The following is a 27,570-nucleotide window of genomic DNA, read 5'->3' on the forward strand; positions in this document are numbered from 1 at the left end:
TCATGTGGGAAGAGGTGAGCGATTCAGGACCATCATGGTCCTCTTGTTGTATAATAGAAATATTGTCCTACACATGATTTTCTAAGTCTAAAAAGGGGCAGAACCATTTGAACAACCTTGGTAGAGGACCATCCAAGGAGCATCAAAATCCATTCAGTGGTTGTGGAAGAGATGTCTTTTAAACACAATTGTTGACGATGGACGGACGCATGACGGACAAAGCTTGATCAAAATTAACAGAAAATTCTAAGTTAAAAGGGGGCATAATTCATAATTCTCTGGTGCCAGAGTTATGGACCTTGTGTCATATGATATTGGTGATCATGCAGAACAACAATTTAAAGTTTGAATCAAATCCATTCAGTAACAGCTGAGATAAAGTGCAAGTGCACCAAAACTTCAACCAGAATTTTTAAGTAAAAAGGGAGATAATTCATGAAATATTGGTGCCAAAGTTTTGACACTTGTGCCATATGATGTGGGTGATGATGAGGAATAACTATTTCAAGTTTGAAGCAGTGCCATCATGCAATAACAAAGTTAAAGAGAAAGTGCATCAAAACTTAACCAAAGTGGGCACACGGAGGGTTGAGTAGGACAGCTCTCCATACTTCTTAGAGCTTAGTAAAAATGAACAAATTCTGAAAATATTGTGCATAAATGGTTTTTGTATTAATGGTCTGTCACTTTGACCATTGATAACTAGAGCTATTACTAAAGGTGATGAATGTACCCCCCGCATGCAATGACGCAGTACATTGCAATCTGACGCACACAAGATTGCATAATTATGTGGACTGTATGTATACAGTATTGTAACAAAAAACAAAGTCCCATAACTATGCAGAATATTTATCTAAAAGAACGTAACTAGTGTTGGTACTGATCACTTGTGTGAAGTTTCTTTAAATTGTGTGCACGGGTTTGGAAGATTAGGCACGCACAAGCTTGCATATGCAGACTGTATATACATAGTATGTTAACAAGAAACAGTCCCATAACTCTGCAATTTTTGTCGTTGAAAGAACCTAACATGCCCGCAGCACAACTACTGTTGTTACTGATCACTTGTGTGAAGTTTCATTAAATTGTGTCAAGGGGATGAGGAGAGATGGTGCGCACAAGATTGTGTCTACAGACAGACAACCTGAAACCAGTATACCCAACTTTGTTGTAGGGGGGTACAACAAGTCATCTGGTGCCAAAGAACAATTTGCCTGCCAAGTTTGAGGATCACAAGACAGGTTATCCATAGATGCTTGAATGGAAAATCATTGTGGCCTTGGTTTTTGACCAACTGGCTTCAAGCACTGCCATTGGCAAAGTTAACTTTTTGAAACTAAATTGTATGTAGACAGATAATGGGCAGACAACCAGCCAAATCACATAAAATGCTGTTCTGTGCATATCAAAATAACAAAATGTTGGTTTCATGTAAAAATACTTTTATTTTATCAAAGGTAAGAATGATAGAAAGAATAAAACAGATGAAAACAAAAATATTTTAAAATACTTAAGACAGTTTTTCATTAAAATCAAAAAAATTACAGCAAAACATCTCTGCAATTTCAGGACTGTTTTCACTCTTTACATGATAAAAACATGGCCTCCACCAATTAAAAGTTGTTCATAGATTTATCACTTTTTATTTCTTTTCAGAAAAACACACACACAAAAACTTGTTTTTTTTTATTGTTGCTATATGCTTGGCAACATCTGGTTATATGCATGCTTTCCATAATTTAAAGGCAAAATTATCTTAAGCCACAACCTTTACGATGAAAGAATTCAATATGTTCATTTTTGCTGAAAGCGATTTCTCAAAATTTTTGACTGTACTTACTCTAAATACTTTCAAAATAATTTCACTCTGGTGTTCATCAAAATGAAGTAAGTAAATTTTAGTATTTCTTTAATATTTTTAGTTCTTTTACTTGTATTACAAGCAATACATATTAAAAACTCTATTTGATTTCAAGTGAAACAAAGAAGGAAATGAAGCTCTGTATATTCTGCGATAAACAACAGTTGACGTGCAGACCGATAAGAGAGCATAATGACATCAAATTTCCACATGACTTCCGATATATTACTCCTCGGGGTAAATGAAGTTCAACATAATATTTATCAAAATATATCAGTGAACATGTCAGAATGAAAACAATCAAGGCTTTCTTGTGATTTATCGTCTAATTTACCATGGTTCATCATTCAGATGTTTCAGTATTTAACCACTCAGACTAATGCCCTTGTGAATCAATCCTATGCTTCTGAACTCTGAACCGTGGTAAATTAGACAATAAACCACTCAAAGGCCTTTATCATTTGTTACATAAACTACTGAAATATAAACTTTGTACAATTTTCAAAACTGAAAAAATAAACTGATATTCAGCCCAATAATCTATATGTGGCTGCACTTGTCTACTGTACCATTGTTGGATATACATCTTTGAAAAACGAAATTAAATTTAATTGGTAACATTTCAATCTGTGGTAGTAAAGAGGTCTGATGCAACTATTCATGTTATTTTCTTGTTTCTGTTTTTCCTATTCAAACTATCAGCATTTGTATGAAAGTGGGTTGGGTAAGGTATTTATAATACAGGTATGTGCATTGTCTTCAGACAAACTTGGATCTATATGCTTCAATGTTCTTGCGTCTTAATCTTCATTTCATTCAGACTTGCTTTTGACCATCATTTGAGCCATTGTTTAAAGTTTATCCTAAAACTACATAGATTTCAATCACAATCACCTTCTGATTGTCTGGAACACTTCAAGAAACTGAGACTTCTTATTTTCCCTAGTGTTTTTAATTACAGGACATCTATCATTATTGTCAGCTACATAATATTTTAACCACTTTCATTAGTCATATGTTAGGCTATGTTTAAATAGCATATCTTATCATGGTAGGAAATTTATGTTCTTAAAAATATAACTTTGTTTTATAGATTATTTTGATCATGTGATTCCCCCACTGGCTACATGTAAGGTTTTTTATTGGCTGTTACAAGAAGCAGAGTTGTCAAAATTCTGAACACTGCAATTTCAACCAAATTTAAATACACGAGAGCCTTGAGTCGCTAATCTGGAATTGACTATTTGACCTTGAATATATGTATGACACACTAACAATGAATGATATCAGCTGTGTTTAGTCTAAGAAACAAAAACATAAAACAGGTAAAGTGTCAAGACAAAGATCCATCAAGTGGATCATGAGCAGAAGTTTTTCTGCTTTTTAGCTCTAGCTGCCCCCAATAGGGGCCAAGTGCACCCATTAAATCAATCAGGATTGGAACTAAACAATGATACTTAAGACCAAGTTTGATGAAGATCCATCTAGCAAGTCACAACAAGAAATTGTTTTTCTATATTTAGCTTAAGCAGCCCCTAAAAGGTGCCAAATGCCAATAAAGACCTAAACTGTTGTAATTCTGACCAGCAGTGTTAGAGATGTTTTGTAAATTGTGGGCAATGGATGATGTACACAGGACCATCCACATATAGTAATAACTCACCCTGAACCTTTTGTCCAGGTGAGCTAAAAAAACTTGAAAATACCTAATTTGCTGTTTAAAACCATGTGTATATTTACTTGTAGCAAGCCCTGTGACTACATCTTTGTGAAAATATTTAGCTGATGCTAATGACTATAGTACAGCAGTTTAGTACATCCCACATGGCAAGTTCTTAGAAGATGCCCACATAGAAAGAATATCCTAATCAACAGGGTTTTTTTTTTTTTTAATATAGAAGCATGAAAACTTTACATGACATTATAACCAATCTGAAGTAATAATGTGTCTTATAACATGGTTCGCTATGTTTTTTGGGTTTTTTTTTCTAGTATGTCTTCTATGCAAAAAAGCGGCTCAAATAACTAATTCTCAGTGCACGAATGGTGTCAGATAGATAGGACATCAACCATATTTAATAATATTAAGAGAATGCTTTTGGTAAAAGCAACACGTCTCCCCATACAACTTCATACAAACAGAAAGCTGAACTGATAATACAAAATATCCAGCCAATTTCTTGATTTTTGAAAACAGATGGCGTAGTGATCAAAACTGCATAAGATATTGTATCTATAAGAAATTGTATACAAAAATTAAATAGAGCTGTATGCAAATCATATATACCCCATATGATGCCCCCTGACAGGAGACTTATATACTAAGGTTTAAAGTATGTTGTCACCTTGACTTTGACAGAAATGCTGACATTTACACAAAACTAACTTTGTCTCAAAAATTTAATGACATTATATACCAATTGACTTTTACAAAATACCTTTCATTCATCTTGTAGCTTTCTCATTCTTATATTTACACTGATATGTTGATACACATCTTACTTATCTAGATATGGTTAGCCAATAGCAGTTATAATATTCTGTAGTTGTATTTCCACCTTTTAATGATGTAATCTAATTAATCTAAAATATGGAAATGATCAATCTTTGAAGCAAAATGGTATGGACTTTATTAAAGCCTCAAGACAGCAACTGACACTTTAAATGATCAGTCTTTAAGCTACATGGAAAAAGCTACGAGCTGCCTGAAAAAAAAGTGAAATAAATAAAGCGGATTAAAATTGACATCTGACTGACCATATTTATGAATATATCTAGTAAAAGTTATTATTTAATTTGACCTCAGAATGGAAATTACTTGGAAGTAATCTAGAAATTACTAAAGTAACACCCTTGACTGTTTCTCAGTATAATGTATCAACATGATGTCAATATCACCATGTTTTAATGAAAATAAACAAGGTCTTTTATATTATAATTAATTTTATAACACATACATCACTTACAGACCAAGCAATATAAATTACTACAGAATGTAATACGAATATACTAATTTCATACCTATATTATACAGATACATGTCTATTCACAATAAATGTGTATTTACATGCTGAACACATGCTGTGTTAACTTTGTATCTTTTTCACTAAAAAAAGCTTGCTTCAAATTATGGTTTTTAACTAGACCTGTATTGACATAAACATGTACACATTGAATAGTTGAGCTAAAAAGTATATCTCCTAATCCATCACACAAGAAACAATTAGTTAATCACGACCTTAAACACAAATTATTTCCTTCAAAATTAACTTTTTCTTTTCATCATGATTTATGATCAAATATAAACACAATGTTTCATGTTGATTAATGGAAGTGTGTCCCTCAGTCTACAGTCGGAGAGGCAAAGAAATGGCTTGGTTTCTTGGTAATATTTCCAGTTCTGTTACCAATCCTACAATAAAGAGAAGATAACTGTTACTATCAATAGAACTGAAATGATTCTATTACTGCAACTAGAAACATGAAAACTAGAAATGTGTCTGTATGACACAAATGCCCACGCTATGTGAAGTTAGGACACAGATGTGTTAGTCCTTTGAGTAATGGCACTTTGGAAGTAGAACAAATAATGGTACTGGTAAAGAAATATGACATTTATTTCACCTTTAAATGACTGAATATAACATCATCTTGTTAAAAAGCTATCTGAACATAAAAGTAATAAAGCAGCCATGAACAAGGAGCTGCGTTCAATAAACGCTTGATGCCCCTGGTGGCATCCTTGACGATACAAAGCAACCTAAGTCCAAAACGAGGTAAAGTTCAAGGTCAAGGTCAAACTGAGGTCAGGTGATGTCTGAAGATGAGGAAAGGTCACAGGTTACATCTGCATTAGTATCAAGTCATTCTAGTTAGGGGTATTGATGCTAGACGAAACAGTCCCATTTGGTTAACCTAGTACGGACGGACGAATGGACAAATGGACAGGCCAATCACTATATGCTTCCCACATCAGTAGATGGCATAACAAGAGCACCACCTTGCGGGTGCTGACGCTCATCTGATTTTTTTTGTGTAATAGAAATATTGTCCTACCCATTATTTTCTAAGTCTAAAAAGGGCCATCATTCTTGCAAAAAGCAGGATAGAGTTATGTTTCTTAATGTTCAGTGTCCACTTATGATGGTGAAAAACTGTTGCAAGTTTTAAAGCAATAGCTTTGATAGTTTATGAGAAAAGTTGACTTAAACATAATACTCAACCAAGAAAATGATTTTCTAAGTCCAAAAGGGGCAATAATTATTGCAAAAAGGCAGGATGGGGTAATGTTGCTTGCTGTACAGGGTCAGCTTATGATGGTGAACAAGTGTTGCAAGTTTCAAAGCAATAGCTTTGATAGTTTAAGAGAAAAAGTTCACCTAAACATAAAACTTAACCAAGAAATCTGATATTTTCTAAGTCCAAAAGGGGCCATAAATCTTGCAAAAAGCAGGATGGAGTTATGTTTCTTGATGTACAGGGTCAGCTTATGATGGTGAACAAGTGTTGCAAGTTTTAAAGCAAAAGCTTTGATAGTTTAGGATAAAAGCTGACCTAAACATAAAACTTAACCAAGAAAACTGATTTTCTAAGTCCAAAAGGGGCAATAATTCTTGCAAAAAGCAAGATGGAGTTATGTTTCTTGATGTACATGGTCTGCTTATGATGGTAAACAAGTATTCCAAGTTTCAAAGCAATAGCTTTGATAGTTAAGGAGAAAAGTTGACCTAAACATAAAACTTAACCAAGAAATCTGATATTTTCTAAGTACAAAAGGGGCCATAAATCTTGCAAAAAGCAAGATGGAGTTATGTTTCTTGCTATACAGGGTCAGCTTATGATGGTGAACAAGTATTCCAAGTTTCAAAGCAATAGCTTTGATAGTTTAGGAGAAAAGCTGACCTAAACATAAAACTTAACCAGGCAACGCCGACGCCGACGCCGACAACCGCTCAAGTGATGACAATAACTCATCATTTTTTTTCAAAAAATCAGATGAGCTAAAAATGACAAAATCTTCTGACTTTTTGATTGTGATCTTGACTTCCGATATTAAGGACTTTAGTCATAGGGCCATATCGTTTGTTAGGGTGAAAGTTTGTGCAATGTTATCTGCATATCCATCTATGTGTACAAAATACTGAAGTTATTAGAAAAATTAAGTAAAATCTTTGACCCCTAAGCATAACCTTGACCTTGAGCAGGGGGGGGGGGTCTATGTCTTGTATTCAACAAATCAACTAGTAATGGTGAATATTTGTACAAAGCTAAATGAATATTCATCCATTCATATATACCTGAAGTCTTTCACTTTAAAATGTAAGTTTCAATCCATATCCATTCAGTGAAACTGAGATACAGGCTTACAAAGCTTTAACCAAAAAAATCGCTGACTTGAAAAAAGGGACATAACTTTTTAGGAATGCAAAATAGAGTTATGGAACTGTGTATTGCAAGTCAGATTATCACAATGAACAAGTTCATTCAGTTTCAATTAATTCAAATTAGTGGTAATGACAAACCAACAAAACTTCACCAAATCAAGTTGTCACTGCCCTTGCCATCACATGAGAGAGTGCAATAGCTAACTTATTCCATGAACAGTTGAGCTAAAAGTTAAGGCTGTGTTTAACTTATCACTTCAAATCAAATCCATTTTGGTTGTACAACCAAAACCAAGACTGGCAAAGGCCAGTAATAACTAATTTTCAAACTTAAGCTAAATACCGTATAAGTACTTTTTCTGTGGGAACTTTATTTCTGCGTTTTCTGCGGAAGACAATAAGACCGCAGATTTGATGAAGTGATCATTTAACCCAAGTTTCATGAAAATCCTTCAAGAGGTTTAGAATATACAGAGCGGACACAAAATGTTACAGACACTTGTTGCAGGGGAATAAAAAGTGGTAATAAAAGCCATTTATTATAACCACTGAGACAAAAAAGGGCAGGTTGGCTAAAAAGGCACAGGGCGGAAATGAATGGTTGTAAAACGGTCAGGGGGCCTGGCCAGGCAACAGGGTGGAATGAATTTCAGAACAGGCGATGTGCCCTGCTGTAAACAGCTAGCCAGAGCACTGCTGTTATGTGAAATTTCATCTCTGGGATAATATTGCAAATGCATCAAAATGACAATATGTAACGGTTCTATGAAAATGGTGAGATTTTAAGGGCACTGAACTGTCCAGAAGTACCGCCGCTTTATGCAGTCCTTTTTCCTGAATTCAAGCATACACCTGGTAGCTGAGAAAATTAATTACTTTTGATCAAAAGTCTTAACTTAAAAGGAGCACAATTAAATATCAGCTAGAGTTAGTTACTTGTCATGTCAGGTCAACCAATAATGCAAAAGACAAATGTGAAGTTTGGAAGCATTTGGCCCAGTAGTTTAAGAGAAACATGCTTACATGCAAAACATCTGTAAAAGGGACCCCCACAGCTATGCCAAAAATGACAAAAGCTCTAATATTTGAACTAATTTAAATAGTCCAGCTAAGAATATCGAATGATGACAGACGTAGGTATCACAATAGCTTACACTGAACACTGGACTCAGGTGAGCTAAAAAATCAAATGAAAACTTCGACAGTTACATTTATAATTTATTAAGTCTAGTGGTTTACCTCTATACAGAACTTTCGCTCATAGAACGTCTCAATTCTTTCAGGGGCGGCATAAGTTTACGTTTTTCCTCTCTGATATAGAAATGGAACAGTTTCTTTATCAAATACACCCAATACAAGGGTGTACAAGTTATCTTGTTTAGTATATACCTTCATTCCCACTGAATACAGCACCCACATTCCCTGCTACAAGTTATTTTAGCTAGTATTAATGATTTCTGTATACATTAAAGCATATATACCGTATCTTGCTAATTACATGATGCATGCGTCAGCCTACTTTTCCCAAAAATTATATAGTCAAGTTATGTAGGAATCTTAAACTATAGAAAGATTTGCCAAAAATATTTTAACAAAAATAGCCAATTTTAGCACAAGAAAATTTGTAAAAAAGTTATTTAAACATAAATTTTAAAGACCGGATGAGAACAAGAGCTGTCCATAAGACACCTGATAAGATAACAGTGCTTTTTAAGTTATATAAGTCAAATGGCTGCTTTTAATATCCCCATTTATACAAGGGTGGATCCAAAGTAACGTCACTGTGTTCATGGTGTATTTTTGTATGACTTATTATTGTAACTATTATTACAAATTCAATTTGATTACATTGGGAATATCATTTTCTAGGCCTGTGTCGTCTTGTATACAAAGACATTCAAAAAATACCACCAATACTTGCTAAATAATGGTTTTTCATATTAAAAAAAATAAAGGGAGACACAAAAGGGTCCTTGATGCTAAAACGCAAAGTGTGTTTGTATAACATAATGGTACAAGTACAAGGTTAGGTTTACATAAATATCAAGGCTCTGGCTACACTGGATTCAGAGAAGAAAATATTCAAAGTTTCTTTTATATTAGCCTATATTATATATAAATGTCACACACATGGGCATGGCCATTTTTGACTGGGGCAATAATTTGGACAATTATGGTAAACAGTCAATCCCTGATATCACATGCCAAATATCAAGGCTCTAACTAACTATTATGGATTAAGAGAAGATTTTCATAGTTTCTTATATATAAGCCTATAGTATATTATACATGTTGCACCCCAGGGCCATAGCCATTTTTGACTCTATGGCAATAATATCAACAATTATATTTGTGTTGGTTTTTTTTTTGTAGCATTTTCAATATGTTTTGTATTTTATCGTGAGTAAACACTTCATATTTCACAAGTTTCTGGTTTCTTAACATAGTAGCTAAAGTGTATCGTCAATTTTTGAAAGAAAGCAAACTGGTTTTAAAAGGTCTTATATCATTGGCTGGCAATAACTAGCATGTAAATCAAAATTCTTATTCTAAGTGAGGAAATCAAAGTCAATCTTGTGTGTCCAAAATCAATCAGTTATTTGCTTTTTCTATGAAAAGTTGATTCCAAACAATGTAGCTTTGCAGAAATCCAAATTATAATCAGCTGTGTACAGAAAACAGACAATATCGTTTCAGTAATGTACTTGCATTTTACTTCTGGGAGAAATATCAAGGGGTCAGAATAGCAGAAGCCCATACAACTCCCCACATCCCTTAATGTCTCAATGGATGGATTTATATTGACTTCTGGGGACATAAGAAAACCAGAACATAGGCTGGAAAGTTTTCACCTATACCATCAAGCAGACCCAAACCAAATGCTCAGTCAAAACCAGAAAGTAGCAGTGTACAGTATGTTTAGTAAATTAAGACAGTACACAGGTGTAGCAGTTTGAGGAATTAAGTTGTTTATATATAAATGATTATATGATTATGACACATAAAGCCAAGAAAATACAATACTGGTGAATATACTACACAGAGGATTATAGCACAATTAACAGTAAATATATATATACATTCCATGTAATCAAATTCTTTCTTCTACATTAACATGTGTGTTTTGTTGTAATAAGTTTGATCATTCTAAAATGTTTCATTTCAAGACATAAATTATTCTACTAAAATAGAACAAGCATGTAGATTCTACTATCAAAAATTAACTTACAGTACATAGAAACTTTATTAAATGTGCACATTCCTAAGTCTTCATATACATACATATAAACTTTTTCATCTACAAGAACACTAAATGTTTGTCTGCAGGACACTAATGCCCCCACTTTCCCTGTCACTGTACTGTCATATGCTACTTGACAATGCAAGACCAAAAAACTTTCATATTACTTTGGGTTGGGTGTATGAGCCATCATGGCGGTTGTGGTGGCAGTGGGGGGAAGGGGCAAACTTTGATGCCCTTACTGTATACTTTAAATTGGGAAATTGTCGTGTGACAAAAAGTTCACACCAAACTGACAATTTCTCAAGTTATAAATACAAGAGGACCATGATGGTTCTGAATCGCTCACCTGTTCCCACATGACCCAGTTTTGAGTATGACGTCGTTTTTTCTATTATTTGACATAGTGACCTAGTTTTTGAGCTCATGTGACCCAGTTTTAAACTTGACCTAGATATTATCAAGATAAAAATTCTGCCCAATTTTCATGAAGATCTATTGAAAAATATGGTCTCTAGAGAGGTCACAAGGTTTTTCTATTTTTTGACCTATTGACCTAGTTTTCGAAGGTACGTGACCCTGTTTTGAATTTTACCTAGATATCATCAAGGTGAACATTCTCACTAATTTTCATGAAGATCTCATGAAAAATATGGCCTCTAGAGAGGTCACAAGGTTTTTCTATTTTTATACCTACAGGCCTAGTTTTTGACCCAACGTGACCCAGTTTCGAAACTGACCTAGATATCATTAAGATGAACATTCAGATCAATTTTCATGAAGATCCATTGAAAAATATGGCCTCTAGAGAGGTCAAAAGATTTTTCTAATCTTAGACCTACTGACCTAGTTTTTGACCGCAGTTGACCCAGTTTCAAATCTGACCTAGATATCATCAAGATGAACATTCAGACCAACTTTCATACAGATCCCATGAAAAGTATGGCCTCTAGAGAGGTCACAAGGTTTTTTTATTATTTGACCTACTGACCTAGTTTTTGATGGTACTTGACCCAGATATCAACAAGCTGAACATTCTGACCAATTTTCATGAAGATCCATTCAAGGGTATGGCCTCTAGAAAGGTCACAATGTTTTTCTAATTTAAGACCTACTGACCTAGTTTTTGAATGCAGTTGACCCAGCTTCAAACTTGACCTATATATCAACAAGATAAACATTCAGACCAACTTTCATACAGATCCCATGAAAAATATGGCCTCTAGAGAGGTCACAACATTTTTTCATTATTTGACCTACTGACCTACTTTTTGAAGGCAGGTGACCCACTTTCACACTTGACCTAGATATCAAGATGAACATTCTGACCAATTTTTATGGAGATCCATTCACAAGTATGGCCTCTAGAGAGGTCACAAGGTTTTTCTATTTTTAGACCTACTGACCTAGTTTTTGACCGCACATGACCCTGTTCCGAACTTGACCTAGATATCATCAAGATGAACATTCAGACCAACTTTCATACAGATCCCATGAAAAATATGGCCTCTAGAGGTCTCAAGGTTTTTCTATTATTTGACCTACTGACCTAGTTTTTGATGGCACGTGACCCACTTTCGAACCTGACCTAGATATCATCAAGATGAACATTCAGACCATCTTTCATACAGATCCCATGAAAAATATGGCCTCAGAGAGGTCACAAGGTTTTTCTATTATTTGACCTACTGACCTAGTTTTTGATGGCACGTGACCCACTTTCGAACTTGACCTAGATATCATCAAGATGAATATTCTGACCAATTTTCATGAAGATCTCATGAAATATATGGCCTCTAGCGAGGTTATAAGGTTTTTCTATTTTTAGACCTACTGACCTAGTTTTTGACCGCACGTGACCCAGTTTCGAACTTGACCTAGATATCATCAAGATGAACATTCTGACTAATTTTTATGAAGATCCATTCACAAAAAAACTCCTTACCAGGTAGAGATACCTTAAAATACATCTAAAATTTGAAAGTAACATCTATGTTGTACCACAGAAAAGTGGTCTTGTTTTTTCCCTACAGTCAATTATAAAAAAGTTACAATATAAGTTATTTATAGTAACAACTAAGGGAAGATAATCTTAAAAAAAAAAAAAAAAAAAAAAAAAAAAAAAAAAAATTGTAAGTCCACACAAAAATCTTAACCAGGTAGAGATTGGTCAAAATACACCTCATAAATGGATGTAGCATGCATGTTGTACTACAGAAAAGTGGTCTCGATTTTTCCCTACGACTAGTAATGAAAAAGTTACAATATAAGCTATTTATAGTAACAACAAGGGGAAGTAATTCTAAAGAAGGGAACTGCGCATGACACTTCGTCTCATGATGGTGTATAATTGTGCCAAGTTACATCAAAAATCCCTCCATGCATGAAGAAGAAATGCTTCGGACAAAGTCATTCTTGTATCTGACCTTTGGCCTCTAAGTGTGACCTTGACCTTTGACCTAGGGACCTGGTTCTTGCGCATGACACTCCGCCTTGTGGTGGTGAACATTTGTGCCAAGTTATATCAAAATCCCTCCATGCATGAAGAAGATATGCTCCGGACAAAGTTTTCATTCTTGTATCCTTTGACCTCTAAGTGTGACCTTGACCTTAGACCTAGGGACCTGGTTCTTGCGCATGACACTCCGCCTTGTGGTGGTGAACATTTGTGCCAAGTTATATCAAAATCCCTCCATGCATGAAGAAGATATTTTCCGGACAAAGTCATTCTTGAATTTGACCTTTGACCTCTAAGTGTGACCTTGACCTTAGACCTGGTTTTTGCGCATGACACTCTGTCTCATGATGGTGAACAACTGTGCCAAGTTTCATCAAAATCCCTTCATGCATGTAGAAGATATGCTCCGGACAAAGTCTGTGGACGCTGCCCGCCCGCCCGCCAGGGGCGTTCCCATAATACGTCCCGTTTTTCAAACGGGCGTATAAAAAGGGCTGCATTTGCACTCTAAAACTGTCATACATGAACTCTCCAGGATGTCTGTAAGGACTACATGTTATTTTGCGTATCAACATCTGCAGAAGCCCCCAGGATTGTGTGGCTGAGACCTTGCGTGGTCATGGCTTCTTTCGTTGCAAAAACACTTTCCCCAATGAATATATGGGGATTAGTGAATTTGGACATTGTTTTGTGTTAAACAGACATTGAAAATGTACCTTGTTTTCAGGCATTCAACTCAAGACCTTTTGTCAGCTTTGTCCTCTACAAACCGGACAGGCTGCACATGCAGTCTCCATTCCTGCCTAAAGAATATGTCAGAATTTTTTCTAAATATTACCTTGGTGTTCTAGCATTCCAGGTCCTGCTTCTCTCGTAGCCTGATCCTGGAGTATGTACTGGCCCTAGTCTGCTTTCCAATACTGAAATATTTCAATAAAAGTTTCATTATTTCAGTTAGTTACTTTCATGCATTTCTGCTTTTTCTATACAACTGAGCAAGGCAAATTCAAAACAGATTTCAAAATCTAATGTGTTAATCTGTTTAGAACTAAATCAGCTGTAAATGTTTACTTTACTACAGACTTCAACATATAACATGACACTACCTCTAACTTTAATTCACATGAGATAAGACCACTTCAATTCATTAAATATTTAATAGTTTGCCATATTTTGCTGGCAACTGGTGTCAATTTACTAATTGTTCCTTAAAAGCAAGGATTAACTTCCATTGCACCACATTCTCAACTATTCAGGTAGGACCCAACAGCCGTGGTAAGGAAAGTGTATTTAAGTCAACAGATAGGAACCAACAGCTGTGGTAAGACAAGTGTATTAAAGTCAAGATAGGAACCAACAGCTGTGGTAAGGCAAGTGTATTAAAGCCAACAGACAGGAACCAACAGCCGTGGTAAGGCAAGTGTATTAAAGCCAACAGACAGGAACCAACAGCCGTGGTAAGGCAAGTGTATTAAAGCCAACAGACAGGAACCAACAGCTGTGGTAAGGCAAGTGTATTAAAGCCAACAGACAGGAACCAACAGCTGTGGTAAGGCAAGTGTATTAAAGTCAACAGATAGGAACCTCTAGCCGTGGTAAGGCAAGTGTATTAAAGTCAACAGATAGGAACCTCTAGCCATGGTAAGGCAAGTGTATTAAAGTCAACAGATAGGAACCAACAGCTGTGGTAAGGTAGGTGTATTGAAGTCAAGATAGGAACCAACAGCTGTGGTAAGGCAAGTGTATTAAAGTCAACAGACAGGAACCTCTAGCCGTGGTAAGGCAAGTGTATTAAAGTCAACAGATAGGAACCTCTAGCCGTGGTAAGGCAAGTGTATTAAAGTCAACAGATAGGAACCTCTAGCCGTGGTAAGGCAAGTGTATTAAAGTCAACAGATAGGAACCAACAGCTGTGGTAAGGCAGGTGTATTGAAGTCAAGATAGGAACCTCTAGCCGTGGTAAGGCAAGTGTATTAAAGTCAACAGACAGGAACCTCCAGCTGTGGTAAGGCAGGTGTATTGAAATCAAGATAGGAACCAACAGCTGTGGTAAGGCAAGTGTATTAAAGTCAATACATAGGAACCAACAGCTGTGGTAAGGCAAGTGTATTAAAGTCAGATAGGAACCTCTAGCTGTGGTAAGGCAAGTGAATTTAAATTCAACAGATAGGAACCTACAGCTGTGGTAAGGCAAGTGTATTAAAGTCAACAGACAGGAACCTCCAGCTGTGGTAAGGCAGGTGTATTGAAGTCAAGATAGGAACCAACAGCTGTGGTAAGGCAGGTGTATTAAAGTCAATACATAGGAACCAACAGCTGTGGTAAGGCAAGTGTATTAAAGTCAGATAGGAACCTCTAGCTGTGGTGTAGTGTATTTAAAGTCATCATGCTCAAGCATCCAGGTAGGAACAAACAGTAAGGCAAGCTGCAGAGGGAGCTGCAGAGGGACAACTGAATAAAATACATTGACTGAAATCACTTGGCTTCAAAGGTCCCATATCTGTATCCTAACACCATGTATATACTTACATCCTCTGGTAACCTCTGGTGTCTGTGGGGTGTTTACATCTTGGTACATATTTTCAGCCTCATCACTGATGAAGTTGATCCAATAATCTTCCGGTATCTCAAACAGGCGGTCCATCACCTGCATCAGAAATCACAATGATTGGAAATATATAAAGCTTTTGTGGCAACTTGAAAATGTATTAGAATTTGATATTTATTTCGCTGAACATCACAATTTAGAGGAGTATCAGTGTGGATTTACTCCCTGAGGCAGACTGACAACTCTTTGCATCCTAATTACTAGAAGACCTAACAAGTTTTATTAGAACCCTGCTGGTGGGTGATGGATGCCTAGTCTTCCAGGTATGATGTAAATTTGTAAATGTAAATGGATCAAAATGTTCTCAATCCTGGATTCAATATTTTTTTTTAATACTAATTTGCATCTGTTTACTACAGTAAGTAAATATGCTTAGCTATATTTATTACAATTATCATGTGCAAAATAAGTGTGATCACACAGCTTAGAAAAAATACAAAGTTGGAGAATAATGAATACTGCAACAAGGAACTGTAACACAGATTTCAACGTCCCCCAGCTAGGGACATTTTTCACAACCTGTATTGCTAGCCAATTCAACATCTTCTTCGAGAAAATGTCTATTAATCACAATGGTATATAATTCACATATAGAGAGTGTACTTTGAACATGCCTTGAGATCTATAACTGGTGAATGCTTTCAAATTCTAATGTCTGCATTTCAAAGATTTAATTTTATTTTATTTTTAAATTGGTAAAAACTGCCCCCGGAGACGACGCGCTTGACTGTTTTGATGCTGGATAGTGGAATAGGGCACAACTGAGGAAGCAGAGCTATTACTTCAGAAATAAGATATCTCATTCAGTGATTTGTTGTTAAATAAATCATTGTCCGGAATTCAGATAAGAAGGAATTATATCATGAGGAAGCAACCCCAGTGATATAATAATACGCAGCAAAACGACAATGGTTTATTCAAGAGCAAATCATAAAATGAGATATATTATTTTGATTTTAACACATAATAAAGAGGTATTATCTACAGCTTTGCAGACATTCACCAAATATTTGCCCGCTTTGTCTGGTTTTTCATTCCAGCACTGCGGTGACATGCTATGACGTAATGAATGTGAATATAAAAACTGTGTGTGTGTGTTGCATAATAACACAGTTTCTGTTTTCTTTGTAAACAGGGAAATAAATCAGACAGTGTTAGAATACACTGTTTATCTACTCAAATGTGAATGGAGATATCGGACAACTCTGAGTAAAAAATAACAAATCTGTTCCTATATTTTATCAGTTATTCTAACACGACCCGATTTGTTTTCCTATTAAACAAAGAAGGCTGAAAACTGTGTTATTATTCAACAATTCATTTTTCTGACGTCGCAACTATTACGTCATGGCATTAAGACGGCATAGCGAAGCACTGGAAAAGAAATCAATCAGAAATCAGGCAAATACTTGATGGATATCGGCAAGGACGTACATAAAAATCCTTGATAACATGTTAGAACAGAAATATCTCAAACAGTGATTTGCATGTGAATAGAATCATTGTTTGTCGTTAAGATGCGTATTATCATATCACTCAGGCTGCACCCTCGTGATAGAATTCCTTCACATCTAAACTCCAAACAATGACTTTATATAACAACAAATCACTTGTTTGGGAAATATCATAAATTTTCTTAAATAAAATATGGGCAGGAATTAAGATGCGCAATAATTCAATCACGAGTTTCATTATTTGCATCCGAATGACTGCCCATATTTTATTAACTGATAAAATTATTGGAACATGTTTATTATTTCGATTCTAACGACGCAAATAATTTTTGCATTTTACAGTAATACCTCATTTAGGTCATATGCTGTTTATTTTATTTATTTATTTATTTGGGTTTTACGGCGCACCAACACAGTATAGGTTATACGGCGCCAAACAGGACTACAAATTTTGGTTTCACATCTCATTTACATCGAAATAAAAAACATGAGGTATGGAATCAAAATTTGCATACCTGCTGGAATCACAGAGTTACAGCAAAACCAAGTGTTAACACCCTATTAGTCACCTCTTACGATCATGCAAGGGTAAGGCAGTGGTTCCAATTCTTTTCATACACAGATCGTCACAGAACCACATGGGGCGCTGTTACAATTTACCCCCATGGTTAAAAAGTGTTGCATAGCCAACAGAACTTTTAGAAACTTAATTTGAGAAGTATTTATAAACTAGTAATCCAACAGCTCGCAAACTATTTATTAACAGAATCATCAACTTTTATTTGACCCAGTGTTGCGAGCCTAAATTTTGTATGACATCATATTACTTTACGTCATATTTTTATGATGTCACTGCTGAATCATAACTGAGCTAATTCACTCATAGAGATCAAAACGTGTTTTATGGCCTTGCACATTAAATCAGTATGACTTTTTATCATACTTTTGTTTTGGAAATGTTGTTTACAACCGTTTGGCCCTGGAATAATTCGTATGTAATGGAACAGAAGCAGAATCTCTTATGTTAAAATCGTAGGGGGTAAAATGTATCAGCCAACCATATTTTACCAAAGATTAGTTAAAACAGAGATGAAATGGAAATGTACCAAAACATTAACTAAGTATAAAAGGGACATAATTCATGAAATTTTTCTGCAAGAGTAATTCAGCATTGTCATATGTGGCTATTGATGTGTAACAGCTGTTTTAAGTTTGAACCTAACCCTGTCAGTAGTAACAAAGATATAGTGAAAGCGCATCAACTTTAACCTGAAGTTCTAAGTAAAACAGGGACAAAATTCCAGAAATATTGGTGCAACAGTTATGGCCCTTGTGTGGAACAATTATTTCAAGTCTGAATCAAAACCCTTCTGTAATAAGAGATATAGTGAAATTATCCTAAAATTGTGAGTAAAATGGGAGCGTAATTCATATAAAATTGGAACTTGGCCAAGGTCTTACGGTCAAACACATTTTGTTTAAGTTTGGTGAAAATCAGATGAGAAATGTTTGACTTAAGAGTGCGGACAAGCTTTGTGACAGACAGACAGACACACAGACTGGAGTAAATCAATATGTCTCCCACACCACTGTGTGGTGGGAGACATAATAACAGAGATAAAGTGAAAGTGCATCAAACTTTAACTATGGTGTTGACATGAACAGACACTAAATGCCAGGTCGAATAGGATAGCTCTCTATACACTTCATATAGTCCGGTTAAAAATGTAATTATATATTTCATCACTTTAACAAACAAATGACAAGCATAACTTTGTGAGGCAGCATTAATATGGTAATGAAACTTGTTTTAAAGCTAAAAACCAGGGAACGTTAATACCACTGTAGGTCACTGCACTGAGCTGCATGCCTGGGTTTGCATTCTGGAAATCTACAATTGTTAATAGATTTTTAGATTTATCAGAACATCATGTTACTCTTAAACAAAATTGCATTTTTAGATTAAGGGGAAAATTGATGAAAAACACATGTATTGTACTTTATCATATTAAAAGGAAATAATTTCATGTACCAACATAAAAAAAGACATTAATTTTGATGTCTGTGACCTTGACCTTTGAGAGTGGAGTCTGGTTATTGCACATGACACATTGTCTTGTAATGGTTACTATTTATGCAAAGTTATTTGAATATACATCTATGCATAGAAAGGTTACAGACCAAAGAAAAAAAACTTCAAAAAATCTTTTATAAGTATGACCTTGAGCTAGAGGTATAAGTCATACAAGCAACTTAATTTATGGTGACTGTTAGTGCCAAGTTACTTGAATATCCATCCATGCAAAGTAGCTATTGACTAAACAAAAACATTACCTATTATCTTTTACCTAAGAGACACATCATCTCATTATGAGGAACATTTATGCAAAATGATTTTGGAATCCATTGATGAATATTAGAGTTATGAACCAGACATTCTTAACATTGAAACCTTGACCTCTTAACGGTCTGGGTTTTGCAAACGACATGCCATCTCATAATGAGGAACATTTAAGCAAAGTGATTTCTAAATGGCTTGATGAATGGCAAGAGTTATGGCACAGACACAAAACAAACCCTGTTCACATTTGACCTCCAAATGTGACATTGACCTCGGAGATATAGGTCTGGGTCTTTGATTCATTGACATGAGTACACTGTAATGCCTTTGAAGGCTGGTATATAGAAATCGGACTGTCTGCCTGTTCAATGGAAAACTGAAGAATGCTTCAGCAAAGCAACCTTCAACTTGCTAGGCAGGTTGTGAATCACCCTTGACCACTACTGATTCTGAGGGGTGGCTGCCTGAAGGTCAAGGTGAACTTGAGCTGAAAACTTAACTTGGATGATTGCCAAAAGTTCATTGTCACAGTTATCTTGAGCTGGAAATTGGTTTTCCATTTATAACTAACTCAGGAAAGTCTTACGCAGGTCAATTGTGACAGGCAGATGACCCTCCAGATTTTGCAGTTGACTGGTTGGTTGACATGGTCAAGGTTGCATTCTTTAAGCTGCTTGTTGTGCAAACATTTAGCTTAAATTACAGAACAGCTGCCTGCTACTACAGTGACCTTGACTGGGTGACCTGCAGTTATACCTGACAGTCAGAAATAAATCTAAACTTTTAATTTTAAGGCATGATGTAATCACCACTAATACAGTTTTCGTTTATCTTATGTAAGGTTTATTCCTCTAATTTGATCAGGCTTTCATGTCAAAGCTTGCTTAATGAGTAAAGCCTGCTGGAGTTCTTCTAATCTGGTGTTCTGTCCAGATTAAGGTTCAATCTCGGAATACAAACTGTGAAAATTTGGCAAGCTTTAATTTAACCACGTAATATTGTGTTTGGTCTTGTATTTGTTGCATTCTTGTAAATATACCAGTACATACTTCATCAATTATACTCCTGACACCTGTCTGTCATAATCAATTAAGTTTCATTTTATAGCAAGATGTCTCAGCCTAAAACAAGTTCACATTTTTCAGTCTTTGCTGAATATTTTATTTCTGAAGCTTTTGACAGCACTTTAATTTTTTCATGAAATAAAGTCAATGATGCTGAATTTTTTATTGCTTTTTTTTTATTTTATATATCATGTTCTTATTTGCATGCTAATCTTTATACAAGTTATTGATATACAAACCATGGCCTGGTATTTTGTCTCATTGATAAGCTGCATAGGCTCAGGTTCAGGTGAAGAGTGACCTACAATAGTGGGTCCAAATACCCGTGACAGGTTGTTGGCAGGCATCTTACAGTCTGGGGTTTGTGACACTCTGAAATATCACCATATAGATCCAAGCTTTACAAATATAACATTTTGATCAAATTTAAAGACGAATTAAATTACTTTTTAAAAAAGATATTGTTTTTGTAAAACTCTGCCAGTTTACAAATTTATACAAATTTTCTTAACTAAAAGAAAATTTAATGGACATATGACAAGGCCATGATATCAGGAATTAACGTTACTTGGTATTCATACATTGCCTTATATACCAGGGTTGTTCAGAAAGTACTCAGAAAAGTACTCATCTTTATTTCTGGTCCAATTTTTCTGGATTTCAAAAAAAATATGACAGATAAGAACATTATTCATTTACAGTTTTAACGGCAACATAACTGCCACTAAAGTGACCAACATCATATGACGCTGTCAAATAAAACATCAATACTACTTTTGATTACCATTATGGTTCTGTTTCTTGCCATTAAATGCATATTCTACACCATCTTACAAACAGCAAACAAAATGCAGAAATTCCACAAAACAATGGCAGAAATTCCACAAAACAAGTTTTCAAACTATTGCCATCATGTTCTATTTACAAGTGACCATGTTCAGTTATACATATTTGATGTTATACATTTTTCAAGTCATGCTATTCAAAGGTACAGATACAACAGGAATACATGTTTTAGTCAAATATTTACACAAATTCTGACATTATTATGATAATCAAGAAGAAAAGAAATACTGGTTAAACTGATGGATGCTCCACGAAATTTGCATAGTAAAAGAACACAAGTGGAATTTACCGACTGTGCACATACAGTTTACAGATGTTGAATGAACAAATGGCAGTATCTCACTGAAAACTCATTCCAACGGATAATGAAGAAAATATGCACACCTCCTCTTGAGAGTGAAACGTCCAATGAATTTTTGCTGAATTCCAGGCAGTGGTTGCTGAGAAATACTCCTGACTATCGCACTACAGTTTACTAATGTTGAATAATCAAAGGGCAATTAATCAGTGAAACATCATCCAAACAAAAAAGCTTCCTATGAAGTATGGCTAAATTCCAACCAGTGGTTGTTGAAAATGCTCCAGACAAGAATTGTACTATAATACATTACTCTTTAATAATCAAAGGGCAATAACTTGGTGAAAAAAATAACTAACGGAACAAGAAAACAATATGCGCATCTCCTCTTAATGATGAACCTTCCTATGAAGAATGGCCAAATTCCAACCAGTGGTTGCTGAGAAATACTCCGGACAAGAAATGCTTTTTCCATGATTTGATATAATGATCTAGCTTAAGATCTCAAGCTTGACCAACACTTCATAGATAAAAAACATTCTTACAAAATTTTATGAAGATTTGGTAGTAAATGTGGCCTCTACAGTGTTCACAAGGTTTTGTTATTAATTGACCTAGTGGTCTAGTTTTCAACCTTAGACGACGCAGCAACAAAGAACGAGATTTTACTTAGTGTAACACTAACCAAGGTTTATTAAGCTTGAGCTAAAATAGTGACCTCTGAGTGTTAACAGTCAAACTGTCGACAACGCAACACTGACATCAATGCAAGACGTACACAGGGTGATCATAACATAGCATGACTCAACCACGAGGACAAGCAACTTCTAATGACTAGTCCAAGGCAAATATGATTTTACGCATCAATTTACAATAATGCTTACCTTCAATTTAGAATAGTTTCACCGATTTCTGATACGTGAGGAAATGGGAGAGAAATGAGAGCACTTTTCCTAGTATTACTGAACACCTCATGAGTAAAATTCTCTATCATTTTTGCAACATTTGATATAAAATAATGGTAAATTTTACAGAAGATTTCACTGAAGAATCCCAAGCTATACCCAAATTTAAATTACTTAAGGGTAAGTAATTAAACTGTAAAACCATACTGTAATTAAACTTGTGTCAACCTTTTCAAGGATTTTTCTGTGATATTCAAGCACTTGGTACTTCCTAAAATTCAAGGAATGACATGAAGTTAAAAGACTTTTCGAGGTATATGTTCTCTACCTGAGTAAATGCAGCATAATAAATGCTATTGTATCTCTGTTGGCCCTTGGCAGCTCACTCAAAGCCTGGTACATGTCCGATTCTGCCATTGCCTTGTCCCGATTCTCTGTAAATACAAATATTACCAGTTTATATGGAAATCTATAATGTACATGACCACTACAGACTAAGTCCAAATCTTGTTTAATTATACATGATGGTTAATTTTAATATTAAAAGGAATTTTTTATGTACAAGAACAAAATCTTTACACACACTTAGCAATTAAAGCAATACAAAAGAGCCATGATGGACTTATATCACACATCAGTTTCACAGCTCAAACAGAAATATTTCTGAAAAACTTTGTCATAGAGACATATAGCAAAAACCAGATCTGGCCGTAGCAGCTACTTTTTTTCTTTTTGACAAATCAAGATGACTTTTACAATTTTTTCCACTTCAGTTTTTGTACTGCATCCCCAGATGATAAAGCAGTCTATAGAAACTAATATGTGTGAAGAAATGATTAAATTTGTCTGAGTAAATATATTTCTAGGGGGCAAATGTGTTATGACTCTTGGATCAAATACTTTTTTTGAGATACATGTGACATAAACTTGTATCCCATTTACTCATATTGTTTACAATCAAGGGCCATGACTCTGGTCTGACAGACAGAAATGCAAAGAAAATTCCAGGTGCATAACTTCACATGCTGAATAATATTCCTATGGTGTTTCATGACCCTAGGTCAAATACTTTTGAGATATGTGTGGGAAAACTTTTATGCCTCTTTATGCATATTTTTGACAAAGTCAAGGGCCATAACTCTAGTGTGGCTGAGTGATATCTCAAACAAAATCCCAGGTGCACAACTTCACACACTGAATAATATTCCTTTGTTTTGAAATCCTGGGGTTTTTTTTGAGATACATGTGAATCAAACTTAGGCTCTTTTTATACATATTTTTGCCAAGATAAGGGCCATTACTCTGGTCTGGCTGTGTGAAATGCAAATTAAAACCCCTGAAGCACAACTTCCCATGCTCAATGACAATACTGTGAGATTTGATGATGTTGGGTCAAATACCTTTTGGGATATGAACGAAATAAACTCAGACTGATGGACAAGGGCAACTCTCAATTGCCCGTTAAAAAATTTTTGGGAGGCATAAAAAAGAAATTGATCAGTACCATGATCAGACAGCCAACCCACTTGACCTTTTGGTACCCTACACACGAGAAATTCCATCTGAGCGTTCACATAACCTACACATTTGGTCCGAGGCAGAGTATCCTAAAAGATACTAGGAAGTTAGGCAGAGACTATGATGTCAAGTAAATCACTTTGATGCATGTTTTATAACAGAAGGGGCCATGAGGCCAATATCGCTACCTGTTATCATTGAACACTAAGGACAAGTCTTAAGGTCAAAAGATCATAATAGAAATCAATCACAAAGAATTATGAGAAAATATAGTTGAAATTTTCTTTAAGTAACTTTAAAAACAAGATTTGAAAACTTGTTGTAGAGGTCCACTAGGCAATGCTACATGTAAAATATCTAAGCTTCTGGTTATTTTATGAAAATTTGAAGATTTTTCTATGTACAATCAAGTAACCCCATGGGGCATGTCAATTTGACCCAGGGGTCATGATTTGAATAAACTTTGTAAAAGTCTAATAGGCATCTACATGTCAAATATCTAAGATCTAGGCCTTCTGGTTTATTTTATGAATTTTTTTTTTAAGATTTTCCTGTGTAAAATCAAGTGTACCCCTAGGCGAGTCAATTTTGACCCCGGGGGACAAGGTTTGAACAAATTTTGTAGAGGTCCACTAGCAATGCTACATGTCAAATATCTAGTCTCTAGGCCTTCTAGTTTATTTTTAGAAAATTTTTGTAAGATTTTCCTATGTAAATTCAGTGACCCTGGGGCGGGGTCAATTTTGACCAGGGGGTCATGATAGAACAAATTTTGTAGAGGCACTAGGTAATGCTACATGTGAAATATCTAACTCTAGGCTTCTGTGTTATTTTAGAAAACTTTTGAAGATTTCTATGTAATCAAGTGACCCTAGGGCGGGGTCAATTTTGACCCCGGGTCATATTTGAACAACTTTAGTAGAGGTCCAATAGGCAATGTTTACATGTCAATAATATCTAACTCTAGGGCTTTCTGTGTTTTGAGAAGAAGATTTTTTTATATATTTCTATGTAAAATCAAGTGACCCCTGGGGCGGGGTCAATTTTGACACCCGGGGCCATGAATTTGAACAAATTTTGTAGAGGTCCACTAGGCATGCTACATGTGAAATACTAAGCTCTAGGCCTTTGGTTTATTTTAGAAATTTTTGAAGATTTCTATGTAAATCAAGTGAACCCCTGGGGCGGGGTCAATTTTGACCCCGGGTCATGATTTGAACAATTTAGTATGAGGTCCACTAGGCAATGCACATGTCAAATATCTAAGTCTAAGGCTTCTGGTTTTTGGAGAAAAGATTTTAAGATTTCTAGTAAAATCAAGACCCCTGGGGCGGTCAATTTTGACCCCGGGGTCATGATTGAACAAACTGGTAGGTCCACTAGCAATGCTTCACACCAAATATCTAAGTCTAGGCTTCTGGTTTTTGAGAAGAAGATTTAAGTTTTTCCTTTCGTTGCCATGGCAACCAGGTTCTGCTGGAATTCAATTCTTGAACAATTGAAGGGGCCATCAGGAACATCCCTGTGAAGTTTCATCAAAATTGGCCTGTGGTTAGGAGAGATTGTTTAAAGGAAAGTGTGGACGGACGTACAACGGACGGAGTACAACGACGGACGGACGCCGGACGGTGAGCGATCACAATACCTCACCCTGAGCACTTTGTGCTCAGGTGAGCTAACAAAAGGGTCAAGATGACCCTGGATCGCTCACCTGGGTAATATGAGTTACATGTTTCAAATGTCAAACTGATGATAAAATATTAAGAAAGTCAGTAGGTCACATTCATGGTCATTGAAATTCAGTCTTACGATTTGTGTGCAAAACTGTGTAAGTCGTCCATATTTCAAGGCTGTATCTTAAAAAAAACAAGAAAGTAGGTCAGTAGGTCAAGGTCAAAATCAAGTGACATCATATTTCTTGGGGTCATCAGGAAATTATAATTAAATAGTCTTGGAAATAGAATCAGATGATTTTTTAAGTATTTTTCCTATATAACTCACATAATAACTAAGTGACCCCAGGGCGGGGCCTCTTTTAACCCATGGGGCATAATTTGAAAAATTTTGGTAGAGGACTACTAGACAATGCACCATACCAAATATCAAAAGCCTAGGTCGTATGGTTTCTGACAAGAAGATTTTTAAAGCTTTTTCCTATATAAGTCTATATAAAACTTGGGACCCCCAGGGCAGGGCCTCTTTTCACCCAGGGGTACAATTTGAACAATTTTGGTTGAGGACCATAAGACAATGCTACGAAGTTGTGGTTTCAGACAAGAAGATTTTTAAACTTTTTTTTCCTTTTTAAGTCTATGTAAAACTTGCTACCCCCGGGGCGGGGCCATATTTGACCCTAGGGGGATAATTTGAACAATCTTGGTAGAGGACCACTAGATGATGCTACATACCAAATATCAAAGCCCTAGGCCATGTGGTTTTGTACAAGAAGATTTTCAAAGTTTTCCCTAAACAACTCTATATAAACAATGTGACCCCCGGGGCGGGGCCATATTTGACCCTAGGGAGATAATTTGAACAATCTTGGTAGAGGACCACTAGATGATGCTACATACCAAATATCAAAGCCCTAGGCCATGTGGTTTTGTACAAGAAGATTTTCAAAGTTTTCCCTATATAAGTCTATATAAACCATGTGACCCCCGGGGCGGGCCATATTTGACCCTAGGGGGATAATTTGAACAATCTTGGTAGAGGACCACTAGATGATGCTACATACCAAATATCAAAGCCCTAGACCATGTGGTTTTGTACAAGAAGATTTTCAAAGTTTTCCCTATATATGTCTATATAAACCATGTGACCCCGAGGCAGGGCCATATTTGACCCTAGGGGGATAATTTGAACAATTTTGGTAGAGGACCGCTAGATGATGCTACACACCAGATATCAAAGCCCTAGGCCCTGTGGTTTGGACAAGAAGTTTTTTCAAGTTTTCCTTTCGGTTGCCATTGCAAATAGAGTTCTGCATGGAATTCAATTCTTTGAATAATTTTGAAAGGGGGCCACCCAAAGATCATTTCTGTGAAGTTTGGTGTAATTCTGCCCAGTGGTTTTCAGGAAGATTTTTTTAGGAAATGTTGACGGAAGCCGGACACTGAGCGGTCACAATAGCTCACCATGAGCCTTTGGCTCAGGTGAGCTAAAAATGCCACAACTATTTTTTACCCTGCAAGTATTTTCTCGAAATTCTTTAAATAACGATCACATATAACACTGAATGACTTTTTTCACTGTATGGTAAGTCATGGTGAATGGTAAATCATTTTTAATGTATGACATACTAATTTCTTTACTCCATCATGCTTTACAAATATAGTATATATTTATAATACGGTGGGTGGGGTAGGGCCGATGTCGTGATTTCATTTCGGACCGATAGAGTAATAAAAATTTCCCAAGCCCTGGAGTAAGGGTCAGAGTTGAGGAACGGCAAAAAAAATATATCCAGCAAAAATGTTAAGAATGTTACCAAGAAGCAAATTAATTTATCATTAGTCAACAAATCAATAATTAAAAGAAAATTGAATATTGATAGAAAACGAAAAATGAAAAAAAAAAAAAAAAAAAA

The 27,570-nt window shown here is 35.6% G+C and overlaps 1 protein-coding gene across 2 annotated transcripts in view; it reads right to left on the bottom strand.

The window, feature by feature from the left end:
• Positions 1-1,424: 1,424 nt before the first annotated feature.
• LOC123531278 (rac GTPase-activating protein 1-like) overlaps positions 1,425-27,570 on the bottom strand; it is a 91,866-nt gene continuing 65,720 nt past the window's right edge. The window contains exons 16-21 of one of the 2 annotated variants that reach the window (XM_045312099.2): positions 22,792-22,897; positions 20,654-20,786; positions 15,477-15,594; positions 13,786-13,867; positions 8,488-8,559; positions 1,425-5,276 (exon numbers count right to left, since the gene is read on the bottom strand). In XM_045312099.2, the coding sequence (XP_045168034.2) occupies positions 8,490-8,559; positions 13,786-13,867; positions 15,477-15,594; positions 20,654-20,786; positions 22,792-22,897 (509 nt within the window). In that variant the 3' untranslated portion in view covers positions 1,425-5,276; positions 8,488-8,489. The remainder of the gene's footprint in view (positions 5,277-8,487; positions 8,560-13,785; positions 13,868-15,476; positions 15,595-20,653; positions 20,787-22,791; positions 22,898-27,570) is intronic. The other variant, XM_045312098.2, reaches the window with a different exon arrangement.

The sequence above is a fragment of the Mercenaria mercenaria genome, chromosome 11 (genome assembly GCF_021730395.1).
Source record: "Mercenaria mercenaria strain notata chromosome 11, MADL_Memer_1, whole genome shotgun sequence".
Taxonomy (NCBI): domain Eukaryota; kingdom Metazoa; phylum Mollusca; class Bivalvia; order Venerida; family Veneridae; genus Mercenaria; species Mercenaria mercenaria.